This window comes from Rhamphochromis longiceps, linkage group LG23 (assembly GCF_057381845.1).
Source record: "Rhamphochromis longiceps isolate RC_006_pf linkage group LG23, R_longiceps_female_GT1.1, whole genome shotgun sequence".
NCBI classification, from domain to species: domain Eukaryota; kingdom Metazoa; phylum Chordata; class Actinopteri; order Cichliformes; family Cichlidae; genus Rhamphochromis; species Rhamphochromis longiceps.
The window spans coordinates 27,502,470-27,519,410 of NC_140578.1; the positions used below are offsets into that span (position 1 = coordinate 27,502,470).

Consider the following 16,941-nt stretch of genomic DNA (forward strand, 5'->3'; position numbering starts at 1 on the left):
ATTATTCAAAAAAGGAATTACTAATGTAAAATAAATAATGAATTTTATTGGCTGGCGTGTGGAGTGAAGTGGATAAAAGTGCGAGAGAGAAAGAAGAAGAAAAAAAACACGGCTCCAAATAAGGAGCCGGCTCACATCATTCATGTCAAAGAGTCGGCTCTAAGAGCCGTTTCGTTCGCGACCAACACGTCACTCACTACCTCTATGGTGGGATTGCCGGTCTTAACTTCAGGATGTGTATTGATCTGGAAAGGTACCCATTTGTCTTTAAGTTTGTGTGTGCTTGGATATTTCTGAGCATTGTCGAGTACAGTGAAGGATCCTTATGGTCGGAAGTATACCGTTATGTACTCCATTGTGTCTTCATTATGTTCCCACAGTTGGGCTGCATAAGAAAAAACACTTGTTTCCTACTCTATCTTCTGCATAGGGTCCTTTTTATTTTTACCATTCCTCTTACCATAGCCATCCAGCAGTCTGTGTTCATTTTCATTTATGCTCTTCTCCCTGCCCCTGTATTCATCTTTTCTATAGCAAAGACCCTAAAAGCCCTCCTTGGCCTGTTGACACGTTGCTGCCATGCTTGTGCTGCTGCAGCAAGGACAACACTGCTGCCGATGTTAGTGATGATGGCAGCACAGAGGGATATGCTCATGAAGACAGAGACACATTAGAAGAAATGAAAAAGGGGTCACATGGTGGAGAAGATGGTGACAAATCAGAAAGAGTGGTATAAGGAAATGCAGTCTTCTACAGCAGGAATGTCTAACTCATTTCACATCGTGAGACACTTTGAGCTTAAATAAGCAGAACTAGTGAAACTCCCCTTTCTGTCACTTTAAAGGAGATCAGTAGGAAGCTTCGTGAAACCTGTAAAAACAGTTAAAAGTCCTCAAGACCATAATACATATTACACCATAATTTGTCTGACTTTTAAAGAATTTATTTGCAGTGTGATTTTCTAGGTTTTTTCCCCCCTCATTTTGTCTCTCATAGTTGAGGTACACCTATGATGAAAATTACAGGCGTCTCTCATCGTTTTAAGTGGGAGAACTTGCACAACTGCTGGCTGACTAAATACTTTTTTGCCCCACCATGTTAATGAGTATCTGTACATGTCGGTTTATATGTATATATGTTTTTTTATTTATTCTGTTTGGTTTATTAATATGAGTGGTGGATCAGTTAAAGTGGTGGTTTAATTGTAGCCCAGGATAACTGTTGGGTGGTGATGACTTGTAGAGGTGTTTAGGATAAAGGATAAACAAAGTTATGCTGACAAGTGGTGTTTTCTGTGGTCATCTTCTTCTTTTGTCAAAATAAAATAAAAGTGTCAATCATTGAAAAAGTGGATTTCAAATTAGTCTATATGCGCAGTTTCTGCTGTTTATTCTACTGTTGGCTCTGCATCACATCATACAGAACAGCAATCTCAAATATGGTCCTCTCAAGGATGCAGAAACCCCAACCATTTGTTGTTCAAACTTTTTGTTTGTGAGGGGCAGCCAATCAGAAGAAACTTAATTTAAAGGAACAAAAATGATGTATCAGCATGGTTCCTTTGTTACCAGTGTTGTTTAAGTGTGGCCTTAAAAGGGGGAGGGGCTAAAACAGAAAGGCTGAACAGAGGAGCTGGGAAAAGATACATGAACTGATGTCGTCGTCTTTATGTTGTTCTGGTTCATCAGCACTAATGTTGGTCCAGGTTCAACATTGCAGGTAACCAGTCACATTGCTTTGATGTCATAGTTTTGCGATGTGATGTTAAAACACCATCACACCAAACCCTAACCACAGTCTTGTAACCCTAACCCTAACCACGATCACATCCCAACCCCCAACTCTAATCCTGACCCTATTTTGGATTTTTTCCCGAGTGGGCATCAGCATTTTTTTTCCGCATCACAAAACTATTACATCATAACAATGTGATTAGTCACTTGCAATGTTGAATCTGGACCAACATTAATTATAACAATTCAGTATCATCGCCAATATCAGCAAACAACCATCAATCCCCTGTATAAGATAAACAAGGGTAATTTTGACTCATGGAGTTGGAAATAAGCATAATACTACTTTATCATTAATACAAATATAGTTTTTAAGGCTACAGTTAAATGAGAAATGAAGTGTATACAGAGTGTTTGTAAACAAACTGTGATTAATGTTTTGTCCCATTAGGTCTCAGAAGTAATCAGCACATGTACAAACTTCTTAAAGGCCGCTGGTAAACCAGCAGATGATGAGATCCACGACTTACGATTAAACTTGCACTTTTTTCCACACAAATTTATTAAGAGAAACAAAGCATTTCAGCGTGTTGCTCACATGACAGAAGGCACAACAGTTAATGCACATTTCACTGCATTGGTTACAGCTGTTAGCACACGAAGAGGATGAAACCTCTCCACTAGAGTGGCAGTGGGCAAAAAGCCAGCAAAAACACACGACATGACAGATTTATGGCTGAATCCTCGGCATGATGTATGTGATTTGTTTGCTTCCTGTGACTGCAAACAAACTCATTCTTACTTTGCGCATGTACTGGACTCACATCGCAAATTATAGGCAAAGCATAGTTTAGAAAAAAAATAAATATCCCTCTGTTATGGCTAAAAATACAATTTGAAAATATCTTCCCTTGAAGCAGAGTAAAAGTCTGTGGGTTACAGATAAAATCAGTGTAAAGAAGCTTAAAACACACACTTCACATACAAAATAATCCATGTTTACTTTGCTCTTGGACACTGAACATTACATTATCATAATTTGTTTGACTAATATCCATTTTCACTCTATATAAAAACTAGCTGTGTAGTTAAAGGCACAGAAAACCTTATTTAAACCATTTTAACACTTTTTCTCAGCCCAGAGACACAAACATAAACATTGCAGTGGTTCAGACATAGTTTCTCGTGGTACTAGTCACGATGTGTTCTCTGCTGCAGGGTGTTGTAAGTTGCCAAGGGGGTCACAGAAATTGAAAAATGACAGTTTAACAGCAGCCTGTCCTTTCAGAATAAGACCAGATATGGACTTTAGTCACAGAGCAGAATTCTTTCTATAAACTGATTTTTCTGTTTCACTTATCACTGATATATTTATCAGTCTACTTCTTCTGTGGTGCACAACCTTAAGCTAGCGGTGGTTATGATTATTAGAGACACTGCTAGCTGGCAACTTTCAAACAGCAAAAGAAATGACAGAGAAGCTGCACCAACATGGCTGCCAGAGACAGTTACAGTAGGTCACCTGAGCTTAACTTGCGTGGGTAATCCTGTGTAGCACCATAGAGTAGGAGTTAACATACATAAACTAATTATTCTTTAGAAAATTCATATTTACAAAGGCACATCATAGTGTGTGCGTGTTTGTGTGTGGACAAAAACGGTGTCCGTGTCTATCTCCTGGAGTGGCCGGCGCTGTTCTCGATGCACAGCACGACGTTGGAGCTGGAGCAGCTGCTGGAGCTCTGCTGCAGCAAACTGCCACTCTGCAGCGGCGACGCCATGCCGGTCAGCGCGTGTTCGCCCACGCGCCACGTCTCGCAGAAGCTGTCGACGTGCCGCTCGCCTCTGCTAGTCGACCCGTGCCAGACCATCTTCTCTGGCCTGTGAAGAAACAGAAAAGCGTCATTCCGTAGCAAGCCTTAAAGACGTAATGCTAATGTAATGTTACGATTCATGCTGATTTGAGCCTCACCATGTGTTGTCGTGAAGAACGTCCTTGCCATCAAACGAGTAGATTGACACGTTTTCCTTCATTCTGCCGCCGCTGAAGATGTCGTCCCAGCTGTCAAACAGAACCTCGTCCTGGTGAACGCGAGGCACATGAATGAGTCAAATTACACTTTGTTGGGAATGTCAAAGCTTTAAAATGAGTCAACACTTAAGCGAGTATTTGAGGCTGGCTTTAATAGTGACTCAGTTCCACAGACTGTATGAAAAGGATGGAAATAGTCATAGTGCCACACATCTCTGTGCGCACCGAGAAGCTGAACCAAGGATTTGCATTCATCACTCCATCAGAACCTTTGCCACTGACTCAAGTTTTTTTTTCTTCAGCATATTGTTTTTGGACTTTTTCTGGCCTTATTAGACAGACTCAGTGAAGACTAACAGGAAAGCGAAGGTAAAGAGAGACATGGGGCAAAGGGCTGGACTTGAACCCAGGCCGGCCACTCTTACCCATGTGGCATATGGTCGCCTGCTCATCCAACTTAGCTAAACTGGCACCTGCTCAGACCAGTTTTTGTTTGATATTCATACCTACCATTCTCAGTTGTTTTAAGGACACACTACACAATATCCTAAAATATGCCAAGTTTTCAGCTAATAGCTCTTTGTAAATCACTTTGTCGCAAAAATAATATTTTATGTCTGTCAAACTGTGTTATCTTTGGCATTTTTCATTGATTCAACCAAAGAAATGGGAACAAATGATGTGGTCTGTGACAGGCTGCTAGTAACAAAGTGTCTAACAATACAATGTATAACTCATTCCTTGTGTTAGCTACCTCTTTTATCACTGAATGATGCACAGGTCAGTGTTAAATGGTTTATATTCCTTTAAAAATGTTCAGGTACAAAGACTAGACTGACAAATGAGTGAAAAAAGAAATCCGGGAGAACTATTGCTGAAGAATGCTTTACAAATTAGAGTGTCCTGTGATGGCACGCATTTTAAAAACAGACACGCCCTCCCTCAATTTAAGTCTTTACAAAATCCAAACAGCACAGTAATGCAAATAATTAGCCCGGTGTACAGTTGATGTGAAGGGTCAAATTAGTGATTCATAAACTTTATGTGTTTATACTGGGCTGTAAATATGTTTACTTCTGCTGTAGGTTTTTGTCCTTTTGAATGTGGAACTTTAGCGTGACTGACTTACTTCTTTGACCAGTCTCAAGTGGCCATTAGAGGAACTGCAGGTTTTTGCCTCAATTTTGCCCTCTTATAATCATAGCCTAACAGAGAGATTACAGCTGAAGCAAGCTTCGATCTGAAAGTTAGCATAGCGGTATCTTTGACTGACTGATGGGCAGCTGTAGTTGCTAGCTTGCTCCTGAGTCAGTGGTGTCATCTAGAGCATTTTTAATCGATAAAGATCTTGGCTTCTTGTGCTCCAGTTTTACTGAATGAATTTCTATATTTTATTCGTCTATTATTTAACACTAATCTGTACCCTTCCATCTAAATATAGTCCCTCATGGCTCTAAAGGCCAACATGGCTGTAACTGTAAGGATAAAGTCACAGCAGGAAGAGAACAGGTGATGTCACTGAGATTATGTCCATCTATTTTATACAGTCTGTGAGAGCAATGCATAAACTTTCACGAGACACCGGTCACGTCAGGTTGGGTGAGAACACTGTTTAACTACCTTCAAGTTGACTACTGATAAATTATGTCTGTCAGTTTTGCGGACGATGCTGTGGAGATCCTGGAGTCTGGAAGACAGGAAGGCCCGGAAAGTTCCCTTCATCCCGATGCCCTGAGCCTGGGTGAAGCACAGGAAGTCTGCACCGCGGATGCCCCGCATGGAGCCGGTCTGAGGGCTGTTCAGAGCAATCAGGTGGAGCTGTGGGGAAACATGCCAAGAAGTAAAAATGTATTCTTACAATGTGAGTAGCTAGACTTTGAGATGTACCAAGTGGTTTGTCTTACCACTGGCCCAGAAGTGTGATAGTGGACCGGACTCTGGGGTTGACGTGGGGGTGGTCTTCGTGGAGTGGTGATCGGGTAACGAGTGTCCACAACATAATACCTGTTATCAGGCGAGTTTAACCGGTCTGTATAACTTGGAAACCTGGGATCTGTTAGTTCCGGGTACCGTGGTTCTGACTGATACCGCGAATCAGGCTGGTATCTGGGATCGACGTAAGTAGGTTTATAGTCAGGCTCAGCATGTGGTTGGGCCGGACTCTCATGCGGCTGGTTGAAGTGGTTGGTGGAGGTGCCCGTGTGGGAGTGGTGGTCTTGGAAGTAAGGGACAACTGGCGGAGGCTCCACAGCAGCAACCTCATTACCCTAAATATGCAGCATGTGGCTTGTTAAAACTGGGCACGCTATATACCTGAATTACCAGATAAAAGACAAATAAAATTATGCTCACATCCTCCCTGGGGAAAGCGATGTACTCCCCAAGCTGAAAAATAAGAAAAAACAGAATGAATATAGATAAAAACTCCACAGTTGAAGTATTTTTGCATCTTTCCGGCTGATTTATGAAGATGAATGTTTCACCTGGACTTGACGAACTCCATCTCGGACTCGTAGGTAGAGATCTGTTTGGTCTAGTATGTACACCAGAGAGCCCTCAGGTTGTCTTCTAGCTGTAGCTGTCATCGTTTCGTAAGACCTCAACACTGTCACCTGCAAACACAGACCACAATGTGGATTACTGTGCAGCCGACACGTGTGTTTTTGTTGTGGTTTTAGAAAATTATTTAAAAAAAACAAAACTGGATGGACTTCCAAGTTTTATGCTAATCCATTGAGGTAATCAATGATAATTTCCAGCTCTTTAAAATTTGAACGCCCAACATTTTTTTTAAAGTTCATGACAGACAACCAGAAAATAAACAAAAGTTTTACTCACCCCAGAGGTCACACCAGGCACTCCAGGAGGTCCAGGGGGTCCTGGTGGTCCAGGAATACTGATAGCTGTGGTTCAAGCACAGATTTGTTAAACATAGGCTAAATGCTTGGATAAGCATTATCGTTATCGTTGCAGGCGCCAGACATGGAAAAGAGAACGCCTTCTCAAAAGACATGAATCTGAGCACACAGAGTTGAAATGCAATGATGCAGTGAAGTTTTCTTCAGTATAAAGTAATAAAATGATAGTTATCTATGGGTAGACAATGAACAGATAATTCAGCACACTTTAAATGCTACATCATTGCCCAAATTCTTAAAACCAAAAACCAAAAAACTAGTTTAAAAGTGAATATAAGCAGGAGGTTTAACTTTTACAGGCACTTTTGTATCAGAGGCTTTTGTTGATGACAAACCTGCCAGAATTCCATCTATCACATAAAGTTTTCTTGTATATGTGGGGAAATTTTTAGAAATGATAAGCAGCTCTTCATGCACAAAAACTCAGAGGACACTTTAAAATGCAAGACTGTTAATCCAGGTGGGGTTTAAATTAAAGGAGCAGCAAGTCATTCAAATTTTAATAAATCACCTTCTTTTAAGAAGTCTTTCATATTTAAGGGATGTTTTCCAGTTTAACTCACTCTGTGTGCCTCTGTAAGATCCATCTAGTGATGCTCCTGGAGGTCCAGGTGGCCCTGGTGGTCCAGGTGGTCCATCATACCCTCTTCCAGGTGGTCCAGGTGGCCCCTGGGGGCCTGGTGGGCCAATAATGGAGTCTCCTTTAGGGCCCTAATAAGACAGGAGGACACAGAGTCTGATTTACAGCATCTTTAAAAACATGAAGTGGCAGTATGTTTTCCAGAGTGTGATCGTACTGGAGGTCCAGGCACTCCCGGGGCTCCGACTCCGCTTCCTCCATACCGGGGGTCATAATATCCTCCGCCTGGCTCTCCTTTCTCTCCTTTCATGCCACTTTCACCTTTCAGCTCATTCTGGGTAGACACATTAAAAATCAGAGAGAAAGCCAGCAGTACAATCAAAACTCAAACCGATTTGAACAACTTAATCTTAAAATATAAAGACATAAAATCTAAAGTGTGCAAAGGCGAGGGATTACCTTTAAACTGTAAATGTCAATGTTTGATCCAAAACCTGGAACAGACAAAAATGTCTTGCCTTAAATTTGTCCACAGACTGAAAACTTTAAACATTTACACGTCTGTCAGGGACGTTACCTGGTGGTCCCCGATCTCCTTTCTCTCCTTTAACTGTTAAAAAACAACAAGTTAAACAACCGCAAGAACACAGCATTTCCTCAAATCCTGACTTTATTTACTGTAACTGCAAAGGATAACGACCCGTTATTAGAGTCAGGCCAAACATAGAGGCCAAACAACTGCTGCTTCTGAACCTTTTAGTTACTGCTAAACTCCACCAGTGGGACGGTGTAATTCAAACACAGCTCTCCACCTAAACCCTTTTTAACTCTAAAATCACTGTGGGGAGAAATCTTTTTGAGATTTTTGGAGGTTTTTTAACTGCTGGACCGAGATCAGACAGCTGTTGCATATCTTCCAGCCTTTCTGCTAAGCCAAGCTAACCATGACGCTTCACATTCACCATACAGATATTAAGGTAATATATTGTACTTCTTAAAATGTTTCTCATAACGTTGGCATCTAACATTGAATTTGAAGTGAACTCACCAGCGTAATACCTGGAGTAATCATATCCCTGAAATTAAAAGGAAAGAATTAGGGAACTTTAACCCATTTTGACCGATATATGCACCACAACAGGAAAATATCATGTCTGGACTCACTCCGAGTCTGTCAATAGGAACAGGAGGTCCGGGAGGCCCAGGGGGCCCTGGTGGGCCTGGTGGTCCCTGAGACACAAAAAATAATATTGATTACTGTTTCTGTAAAAGATGACAAATGGATTGAAATCAGGATCTGATAAAAAGGCAAAGTCAAATCTTCAGCACTCACAGGGTATCCGTATCCAGATCCACTGCCTGCATCTCCCTTCTCTCCTTTGGCACCGTTTAGTCCTGGTCGACCCTAAAACAAGGTTGCAGAATGTCACAGTTACATTCTGACATAATGAACTTCTAAAAAAATATTTAATTATTAATACTGTCTTCCCTCTCAACCCTGCAAATCAAAGCTTCCTAAGATTGGACTCCACTGTTGTTCTCTTTTCACAGTTGCTGTCACATAAATCTAATATGAAGAATCAACTGATTGCCATAGTATTTGCACAAACCACTACATTTCTGACTTCATACTTTTACACTTTATATTTGTAGCCATGAGATCAGCATCAAGGGTGATATTTCCCTACTGGGCAGTTGTTTGTGTCATTACTCCAGTCAAATACCTTCCTAACTATGTGAAGGCTTATCATGAAATCTTTGTAAAGATGCCAAACTTACCGATCGGCCAGGAAAACCAATCTCCCCCTTCTGGCCTTGAGGACCTTGTGGACCCTGGAGAAAAATGTACATTGAAGCTCGTTATACTAATCTGATTTTGCTAGCTTGTTAAACAAGTCTAAAGTTGTGAACTTTTAAAATTTAGACAACATACTGGAAATCCCATTGGGCCAGGACTTCCTCTCTCGCCCTGCAAATTAAGACACAAGCACACTGTAAACATCACACACAGTGATATTTTGATTTAAACATATTAGGAATGATCACCTGAACTAGAACTATCCATGCCAACACTGATATCGGTATCGGATCGACACTAAGGCAGCTGGATAAATACTTTGTTTCTATCATCAAAGTCCATAATGACAGATTTTTTTTAACTTGATTTATTTACCGGCTGTCCTGTCAAGCCTCCCAGGAATAGAGGTCTCCCATCAGGCCCCGTGATGACACTAGGCTCTCCTTTTTCTCCCTGAACAAAAAGCAAGAACTTACAAAAATACTACTGGAAACAGTATTTAAGTCACAAGGCTTTTAAAAAATATTGTTGATATTAAAATATTGAACTCCATTCGTTTCCTGTTACTTTAACACAAATTGTGTTAAATAATTTGGAAAGTAAAAAGTATGTCACTTACTGAGAGGAATGTAATTAAAAATCATGTGAAATCATGTTAATATGAAAATGTATTAAATTAAAAAACAATGGTGCACAAAATATAATGAATATACATGTCTTAAAATGTGAAATGAACAAACAAAGATATGCACCTACCTTAGGTGCATATCCTGGTGGCCCTGGGTTCCCTTTTTCCCCTTTTGGTCCCATTGGGCCCTAAATCCATACACACAATATAATCACTTACTTGCATTGTTTTGAATCAGTTGGTTTCCTACAGGCTCAACTGTTTGATGATCATGGTGATACGTACTGGGAATCCTGCCCTGCCTGGAATACCTGGTCCAACCTGAAAAAGAAACGCAGTTTGAAAATGCTAAAATATTCTCTCAACTTAATGTTTTGTGGCGACGCTTTTGATAAGATTGTTAGGGGACTGAGGGGCGCATCCACCTACCTGCCCTGCTTCATTCCAATAAAGGTCGTTATACTAGCAAGACAAAGTTAGGTCAGTTAGTATGAATGTGAATGAACAAACAAGCATGCTGTGGCTATTAGTGTAGATGAGTAACATCAGGAGGAAAATCGATTTAGACAGGCTGTGCTGTGTGGGTTAGTGTTATTTCACATATTAATCCAGAATCATTCAACCTCTGTACATTTACAAGTTGAATGAAGACTCACATCTCCTCCTGGCTGGTAGATGATCTGTCCTGGAGGTCCAGGAGGGCCTGGAGGTCCAGGTGGTCCACCATCTCTTCCTGGCAAACCCTGTTACAAATTGGTGCATTATCAGGCAGAAATGGGTGAGTATGCAATATGTTCAGAGCATAGTTTAATCGAGTCCTTGTCTGAATGAATATTGCATTATTGAATATTGAACATGCATATGAAACTTTTGACTGGTACTGAATAATAATGGATTGGATTTTATATAGCGCTTTTCAAGGCACCCAAAGCGCTTTACAATACCACTATTCATTCACACACTGGTGGAGGCAGCTACAGTTGTAGCCACAGCTGCCCTGGGGCAGACTGACAGAAGCGAGGCTGCCATATCGCGCCATCGGCCCCTCTGGCCAAAACCTGTAGGCAAGTAGGGTAAAGTGTCTTGCCCAAGGACACAACGACCAGGACAGAAAGTCCAGGGATCGAACCGGCAACCTTCCGGTTACAGATGCGATTCCCAACCCCCTGAGCCACGGTCGCTCCAATATAAAGGCATCATCTGCATATAACTCAATCCGATGGTCAGCGATCATAACATTGAGACATACAGAAATAAAAGGACCTAATGTAGAAACCTTCAAAGAAAGTTTTGTTGGTAACTATAATTGCTGTCATCGGCATATAACTAAACTCCACAAAAGGAAAGTTTGCATGAATTCAATAAAACTAATGAAAAAATAGGTAGGCCCAAACAGAACTTTGAAGCACTTGCGATCTTGCACGTGTTGCTTCTGTTCTAAAGAAATCTTCAAAGAGATCACATGATCTATGACAAATTATCCTACATACACATTCCTTTCATCGATTTAGATAGACAGTAAACTCTAGATAAATTATAATAACTAAAAGGTTATTTGGGAACTGCATATGCTGATGAAGCTGATATGAAATGAAGAGCTTCCTAACAACTTTAAGTCTGCATTCAACTCACCCTCTCTCCTTTCTCGCCACTGTCTCCCTTTGGACCCTAAAAAAGAATCAGGATACTGTATTAGAAGACCATATCATTAATACTAGTAAGTGTACAGTAACACTAATGTTAGCCATACTTTTTCTCCAGTTGAACCATTCAAGCCAGGGATCCCAGGAGGTCCTCGTGGTCCTTCTGCTCCTTTGCTACCAGGTGTTCCTGGTAAACCTGGATTTCCCTAAAAAAACAGTAAAACATATTCTTTACAGGAGTGGTGAATTCATAAAAGTATGACATAAATTCACTGAATTAAAATGGAATGCTGCTACTAATATTGTTAATAAGACAAACTTTGGAAGACTTTTTTCATTTATGTTAATGTACATATAAAACATAGGTATGGTTTCTCACTTAATATCCAGGATTTTGGGGGGTTAAAAAACTGTGCTTATGAATTGTGAAACAATATAGGACTCATGTAGATGTAATGACTACTGTAAGTATCCTTGGGCAAGATACTGAACCCTAAGTTGTTCTGTGATGTATGCATCAGAGTGTGAATGTGGGCTAAAAAAAGTGCTTTGATGAAAGTGCGTGAATGATGGATCACAAATATGAAAATTTTAAAAAAAGGATATGAAGGATTATAATAAATATTATTAAAACACACACATTTTAATAATCACTTTGTGTGTGACGATGTTGCACTGAGACTGATCCACACATTAAGGAGGGAATACTGCATATACAGACAAATACAGACATTTATACTACTCTATAGTAAGAGTCTATAAAAAATTTTGTAAGCATTTTTTTAGATCTTCATTTTTCTATGTGTAATTTATTGATATTAAAACTAGGCTAAATACTAATGTAATCTTTATTGTCAGGTCTAATAAGACAAGTCTTAGATGTTTTTAACTAACCCAGAGCTTATCAGACTGAAAAGCCAACTGAATATGTGATTAACAGATACACAACAGAGCAAATAATTGAACAAATCATTTGAAAACACATATATAACTGATATCAGTAATAAACAGAAAACCAAAGTGGCCCCAAAGTCGAACCTTGAGGCACACCTTTTTATATTTGATTCAGACCCTTGTACTTTGATGTGAAATTTATACTTTATGTGACTTAAGTAGCCACACTCATGCCAAAAAAAGAAGATAGCTCGGATGCTAAACAAAAGCAAAATTACTGTGGAGATAGTTGGATTTAATCCTAATTCGAATTGATGTTAATAGGGGCAGGGATGGCTCCAGGTCAGGGGTTTGAATCCACTGAACGGCTACCCTGAGGTACCCCTGAGCAAGATACCGTTCCTACAAACTGCTCCCTGGGCGCCCAATGGCTGCCCACTGCTTCACTGGGTGAATGGGTAAAATGCAAAGAGGAATTTTTCCCATGGGGATCAATAAAGTTTAAGAAGAAAAAATATACTACAGTGGCTTGCACTGCTGTTGAACAGTGCTCCATGGGATGTTCAAGGCTTGTGAAATCTTTGGGAAAGCTTGCTATAAATTTCTCAATAACTTTATTCCTGACCTGTCTGGTATCTAAACCCAATCGAGAATCTGTGGCAAGATCTGAAAACTGCTGTTCACAAACGCTGTCCATCTAATCTGACTGAACTGGAGCTGTTTTGCAAAGAAGAATGGGCAAGGATTTCAGTCTCTAGATGTTGTATAGGAATTTCTTTCACTTATTAATCACATTATTGTATGATGCCTTGGTGCTACTGGATTTTAACATGTCTGACACTCATACGTTAAGAGTGGGTGCAGTAAGGATGTTGGGGGAAACAGGAACTCCACAGGAAGAGTCTTTTGTCTCTTCAAGGACTCTGGGAGGTAGCAAGGGAGTGTAAACCTTAAGGTGTGAAACAGCTGTGTACTGCCTTTTGTTCCTGGAGAAGGTATTTAACTGAGAGCCATGCTAGGCTCAGTGAGACTCTGCTGACCGTCTGCCCCGTGGTCATGCAGGGGCTCCACAAGCTTGGTTGTATGTTCTTTGTGTGTTTGGATTAAAGAATGTCAGCTACCGCTCACCGCTCGTCTGCAGGCTTTATTTAAGTGGAAAACTTCCACAACAATGTGCAAAGCTGGTAGAGACGTTCTCTAAAGGACTGGCAGCTGTAATTGCAGCAAAAGGTGGTTCTACAATTGAATCAGGGGGCTGAATAATTACGGTATCATGGACATAAAGAAATAACTTATTCAAGCCATACAGTTTTTCTGGCATACTTACAGGATGACCTGCAATACCAGGTGGGCCCTGGAAAAATATGGCACAGGACAGCATGAGATATACAAAAATTTACAAGGAACAACAATCTCCCATATTTGTAACTCGTTACCTGGGGTCCAGGTTCGCCTCTGAGTCCAGGCAAACCACTGAGTACCTCATATCCATCTTGATCGCCCTGTATGGAGATAATTTGAAGTCAAAACAACTGATCACTGCTAGCTTCTCATCCACTCAGACTGTTTGGACTGGTTGACATTTCAGAGTAGATATCAATGGTTGCTACCGGCATCCTCAAACTAACAACTTTTTTTAGCTTGGTACTTGCTCTCATCTGTCCACAAAAAACAAAAGAAAACAAAAAAAAGGAGAAAAGGAATCTACTCACATAGCCAATACGATATGGTGGCCCAGGTGGTCCGGGGGGCCCTGGTGGTCCCACTGGTCCCATTGGACCTGGAAGCCCTGCCAGGCCAGTCTGTCCTGATGTCCCCACCTGTCCTGGTTCACCCTGAGAGCCCTTAGGTGGCAGAGGTCAGTTGTAATGTCAGATTATGTTCAACACTGTATAAAGAGGAGAAGAAAAGTAGGACAGGAAGAGCAAACGGTGGCATGACACAGGCACGTGCAGAGCTGGAGGTTAAATAGAGATGCGGATGAAGGTTACAGTTAAGGTTTGGGGACCTACTATGCTCATTAATGTGCCTGTATTTATTTTTGGATTGTACTAGAGCTGATTGTATAATTCAACAATGGACAAACATGCCTCTTTATCATCGCCCTGTATGTCTGAAGCAAGTCGTGTTAGTGCATGTCTCTTTCTAACAGGACACTGTCATATGATTAGCCAGCTTCTGGAAGCTTGCTGAGGGGCAGTACCCAGTGCTTGTGAGCTGTACGGCCTGTTCTTCATAGGTCCCTGTACCAAGTAACTATTTAAAGAAACCATTTTTGGTGAAAGTATCTAAAAATCTGCACAGTGTGAAGCCTGATTTATTAAAACTTTGGTCATTTTTAATATGAACACCTTGCTTTGTATATGCATGACAGAAACTAAGGAAACGCAGAGTAGGTCCTTAAATGAGTGAAGAAAGTCTTTTATGGAAACAGAATCTTTCACAGCTTCAATGTCTTGAAAGATTCTGTGAAAACAGAAAATAATAGTAATATAATAATAATAATAATAAAGAGTAAATAATGCAGAAAACTCGAGAAAATAAAATAAATCATCACAGCAGAGACATGCCCCAGGACCACCAACCCATTACACACCGTAGAGGATGGAGTAAAGTAAGAGAACAAGCCGGTGAAAAAGCTGGAGCCTTGTGCATCTTGCTAAAGGAAAGCAACAAAGAATGTGAAGAGTACATGGATGGGCCACCAAGTACAACATTTTCATATCAGTTCAGTGGGGAACATCTTTCTGCTTTCAATGATGAGAGTTTTAAGGGCTGAAATTAAAAATGAAGCTCACCTTTTCTCCAGCTGGTCCTGGAAGACCAAGGTCACCACTGTCACCCTGGGGAAAGAAGATTTAAAACAAAATATATGATAGTCAATACATTTAAAAGAAATGTCTATTGAATCATTACATTTAGTCCAGGATTGTAGGCTGTATTCATTTGAATCCTTCTTGAATTTTTTTTTTGCTGTTTTGTGGTCAAAATAAAAATCTTTAAAATATTTTGGTTAATCGCTAAATAAAACTAATGAATTTCTCATTCAGATTTTATTAATAAATGATTAAGTCTTTTAGTGAGTACATTGTCTCTTGCTAGCATGTACCATAGTACAGCCCCACAGACTGAGTCTATCTTTACCTTTCCTCCTGCAGGTCCAGGTGGACCGGGTAGCCCAGGAGGACCAGGGGGTCCCTACAGCAGCAAACACAAAACAGAGTCAGTATTTACTATACCTCAAATAAACATCAACAACATTTAAAAGCAGAACAATGAAGGCATTGGGTGGTAAGGAAGTAAAATGGTAAGTAATCAAAGTAAAATACTCACTGGCAATCCCGGAGCACCATCTTGCCCAGGTGGTCCAGGAGGTCCAACAGCTATTGGACCATCAAGGCCCACTGCCACTGAAGTACCAGGGATCCCAGGAGGGCCAGGAGGACCTGGGAGACCCGGTGGACCATGTGGACCCTAGATAACAAATCCCAAAACAATCATATTACCACCTCAAGTGACTACTTTTTACTTATGTTAAAAAAAACAACATAAAAACCCCAAAACAAAACATACCCGGATTTTATCCAAGTCTGGGAATCCCGAGCCCTCCATGTCAACAAATGTCTGTAAGAAGCATAAGTTTAGTGAAAAGTTTTGGAAGTTATGAAATGAATGAAAAGAGTGTGTGGAGCCTGGACTTACTGGACGATCACCAGTACCAGGTCCAGGAGGTCCAGGTGGACCTGGGGGGCCTCTGGGTCCCGGCTGACCCTCTCCACGTTCACCCTGGAGGATTTTAAGACCACGGATTATCACGTTACATAATGCCATGTGTCTTCTTTAAACAGATGACTTAAATAGGGCACCTTTTCGCCTTTGGCACCAGGACCTCCTGGAATTCCTGGAACACCCTGCAGCCCAGGAGGACCCTGGAAACAGAAGCAAAAAAACCCAAATTACACTGATAATATTTCAATCGATTTATCTGGAAAAGCCTATAAATAATTCTTCTTTTGTAGCAATATTTCAATGTGAAAACAGAGAAACTCACAGCTCTTCCATCCTCTCCTGGATCACCCTGAAAGATTAATGAACAACCTCTGAGCAACATGAACCTCCAAACATTAAACAGCTCTAAACCTCGTTGTACTCACAGGCTCCCCATCAGCTCCAGGAGGTCCTGCAGGCCCATCCGACCCTGGCAGTCCTGGTGGTCCGGGGGGTCCGGCCAGCTGCTGCACAATAGAGCCATCCCCAAGTCGGACCACCTCAGCTGCAGGTCCTGTAGGACCAGGTGGTCCGGGAGGCCCCTGAGCCCCACGATCTCCTTTTTTACCAGTGTAGCCTTTGCCAAGATCACCCTGTGAGTGAGAATGTTGGATTTGGAAGGAATGTAATACTTAGTTAATACTTAGGTTACAGGTTTAGATAATTTAAATGTGAATTATAGTTTTAAGCTTTATGTGTATAATAAAGGCAATAATAGTTTCTCTAGCAGAGACACAGTAGATCTGTTGACAGCAGAAACAAAACATGTTGTTATGGATGAACCTGAAATAATTTCTATCATTTCTAATGGCAAGAATAAAATTTCAAATTCAATCTGTATCATAAGTTTTGCTCCCGGCTGATCGGCATTTAGACATTTCTGCTCTTGTGCTTCAATTCATTCATTCTGACATGAGCCTTTCTGCTCATCTCCAACATGTTTTTAT

At 40.8% G+C, this 16,941-nt stretch overlaps 1 protein-coding gene across 4 annotated transcripts in view; it reads right to left on the bottom strand.

Annotated features, from left to right (window-relative positions):
• Positions 1–2,282: 2,282 nt before the first annotated feature.
• Positions 2,283–16,941, bottom strand: part of LOC146642090 (uncharacterized) — a 56,863-nt gene continuing 42,204 nt past the window's right edge. For 2 of the 4 annotated variants that reach the window (XM_085398282.1, XM_085398278.1), the window contains exons 8-42: positions 16,381–16,587; positions 16,278–16,304; positions 16,093–16,155; positions 15,929–16,012; positions 15,800–15,850; positions 15,560–15,700; positions 15,371–15,424; positions 15,025–15,069; positions 14,823–14,885; positions 13,939–14,070; positions 13,663–13,728; positions 13,554–13,580; positions 11,440–11,538; positions 11,322–11,357; positions 10,346–10,432; positions 10,119–10,151; positions 9,975–10,010; positions 9,818–9,877; positions 9,437–9,514; positions 9,197–9,232; positions 9,043–9,096; positions 8,597–8,668; positions 8,428–8,493; positions 8,312–8,339; positions 7,841–7,873; positions 7,723–7,757; positions 7,481–7,597; positions 7,247–7,394; positions 6,604–6,668; positions 6,249–6,377; positions 6,118–6,150; positions 5,670–6,032; positions 5,386–5,583; positions 3,706–3,815; positions 2,283–3,614 (exon numbers count right to left, since the gene is read on the bottom strand). In XM_085398282.1, the coding sequence (XP_085254408.1) occupies positions 3,404–3,614; positions 3,706–3,815; positions 5,386–5,583; positions 5,670–6,032; positions 6,118–6,150; positions 6,249–6,377; positions 6,604–6,668; positions 7,247–7,394; positions 7,481–7,597; positions 7,723–7,757; positions 7,841–7,873; positions 8,312–8,339; positions 8,428–8,493; positions 8,597–8,668; positions 9,043–9,096; positions 9,197–9,232; positions 9,437–9,514; positions 9,818–9,877; positions 9,975–10,010; positions 10,119–10,151; positions 10,346–10,432; positions 11,322–11,357; positions 11,440–11,538; positions 13,554–13,580; positions 13,663–13,728; positions 13,939–14,070; positions 14,823–14,885; positions 15,025–15,069; positions 15,371–15,424; positions 15,560–15,700; positions 15,800–15,850; positions 15,929–16,012; positions 16,093–16,155; positions 16,278–16,304; positions 16,381–16,587 (3,087 nt within the window). In that variant the 3' untranslated portion in view covers positions 2,283–3,403. The remainder of the gene's footprint in view (positions 3,615–3,705; positions 3,816–5,385; positions 5,584–5,669; positions 6,033–6,117; positions 6,151–6,248; positions 6,378–6,603; positions 6,669–7,246; positions 7,395–7,480; positions 7,598–7,722; positions 7,758–7,840; positions 7,874–8,311; positions 8,340–8,427; positions 8,494–8,596; positions 8,669–9,042; positions 9,097–9,196; positions 9,233–9,436; positions 9,515–9,817; positions 9,878–9,974; positions 10,011–10,118; positions 10,152–10,345; positions 10,433–11,321; positions 11,358–11,439; positions 11,539–13,553; positions 13,581–13,662; positions 13,729–13,938; positions 14,071–14,822; positions 14,886–15,024; positions 15,070–15,370; positions 15,425–15,559; positions 15,701–15,799; positions 15,851–15,928; positions 16,013–16,092; positions 16,156–16,277; positions 16,305–16,380; positions 16,588–16,941) is intronic. The other 2 variants (XM_085398281.1, XM_085398279.1) reach the window with 2 other exon arrangements.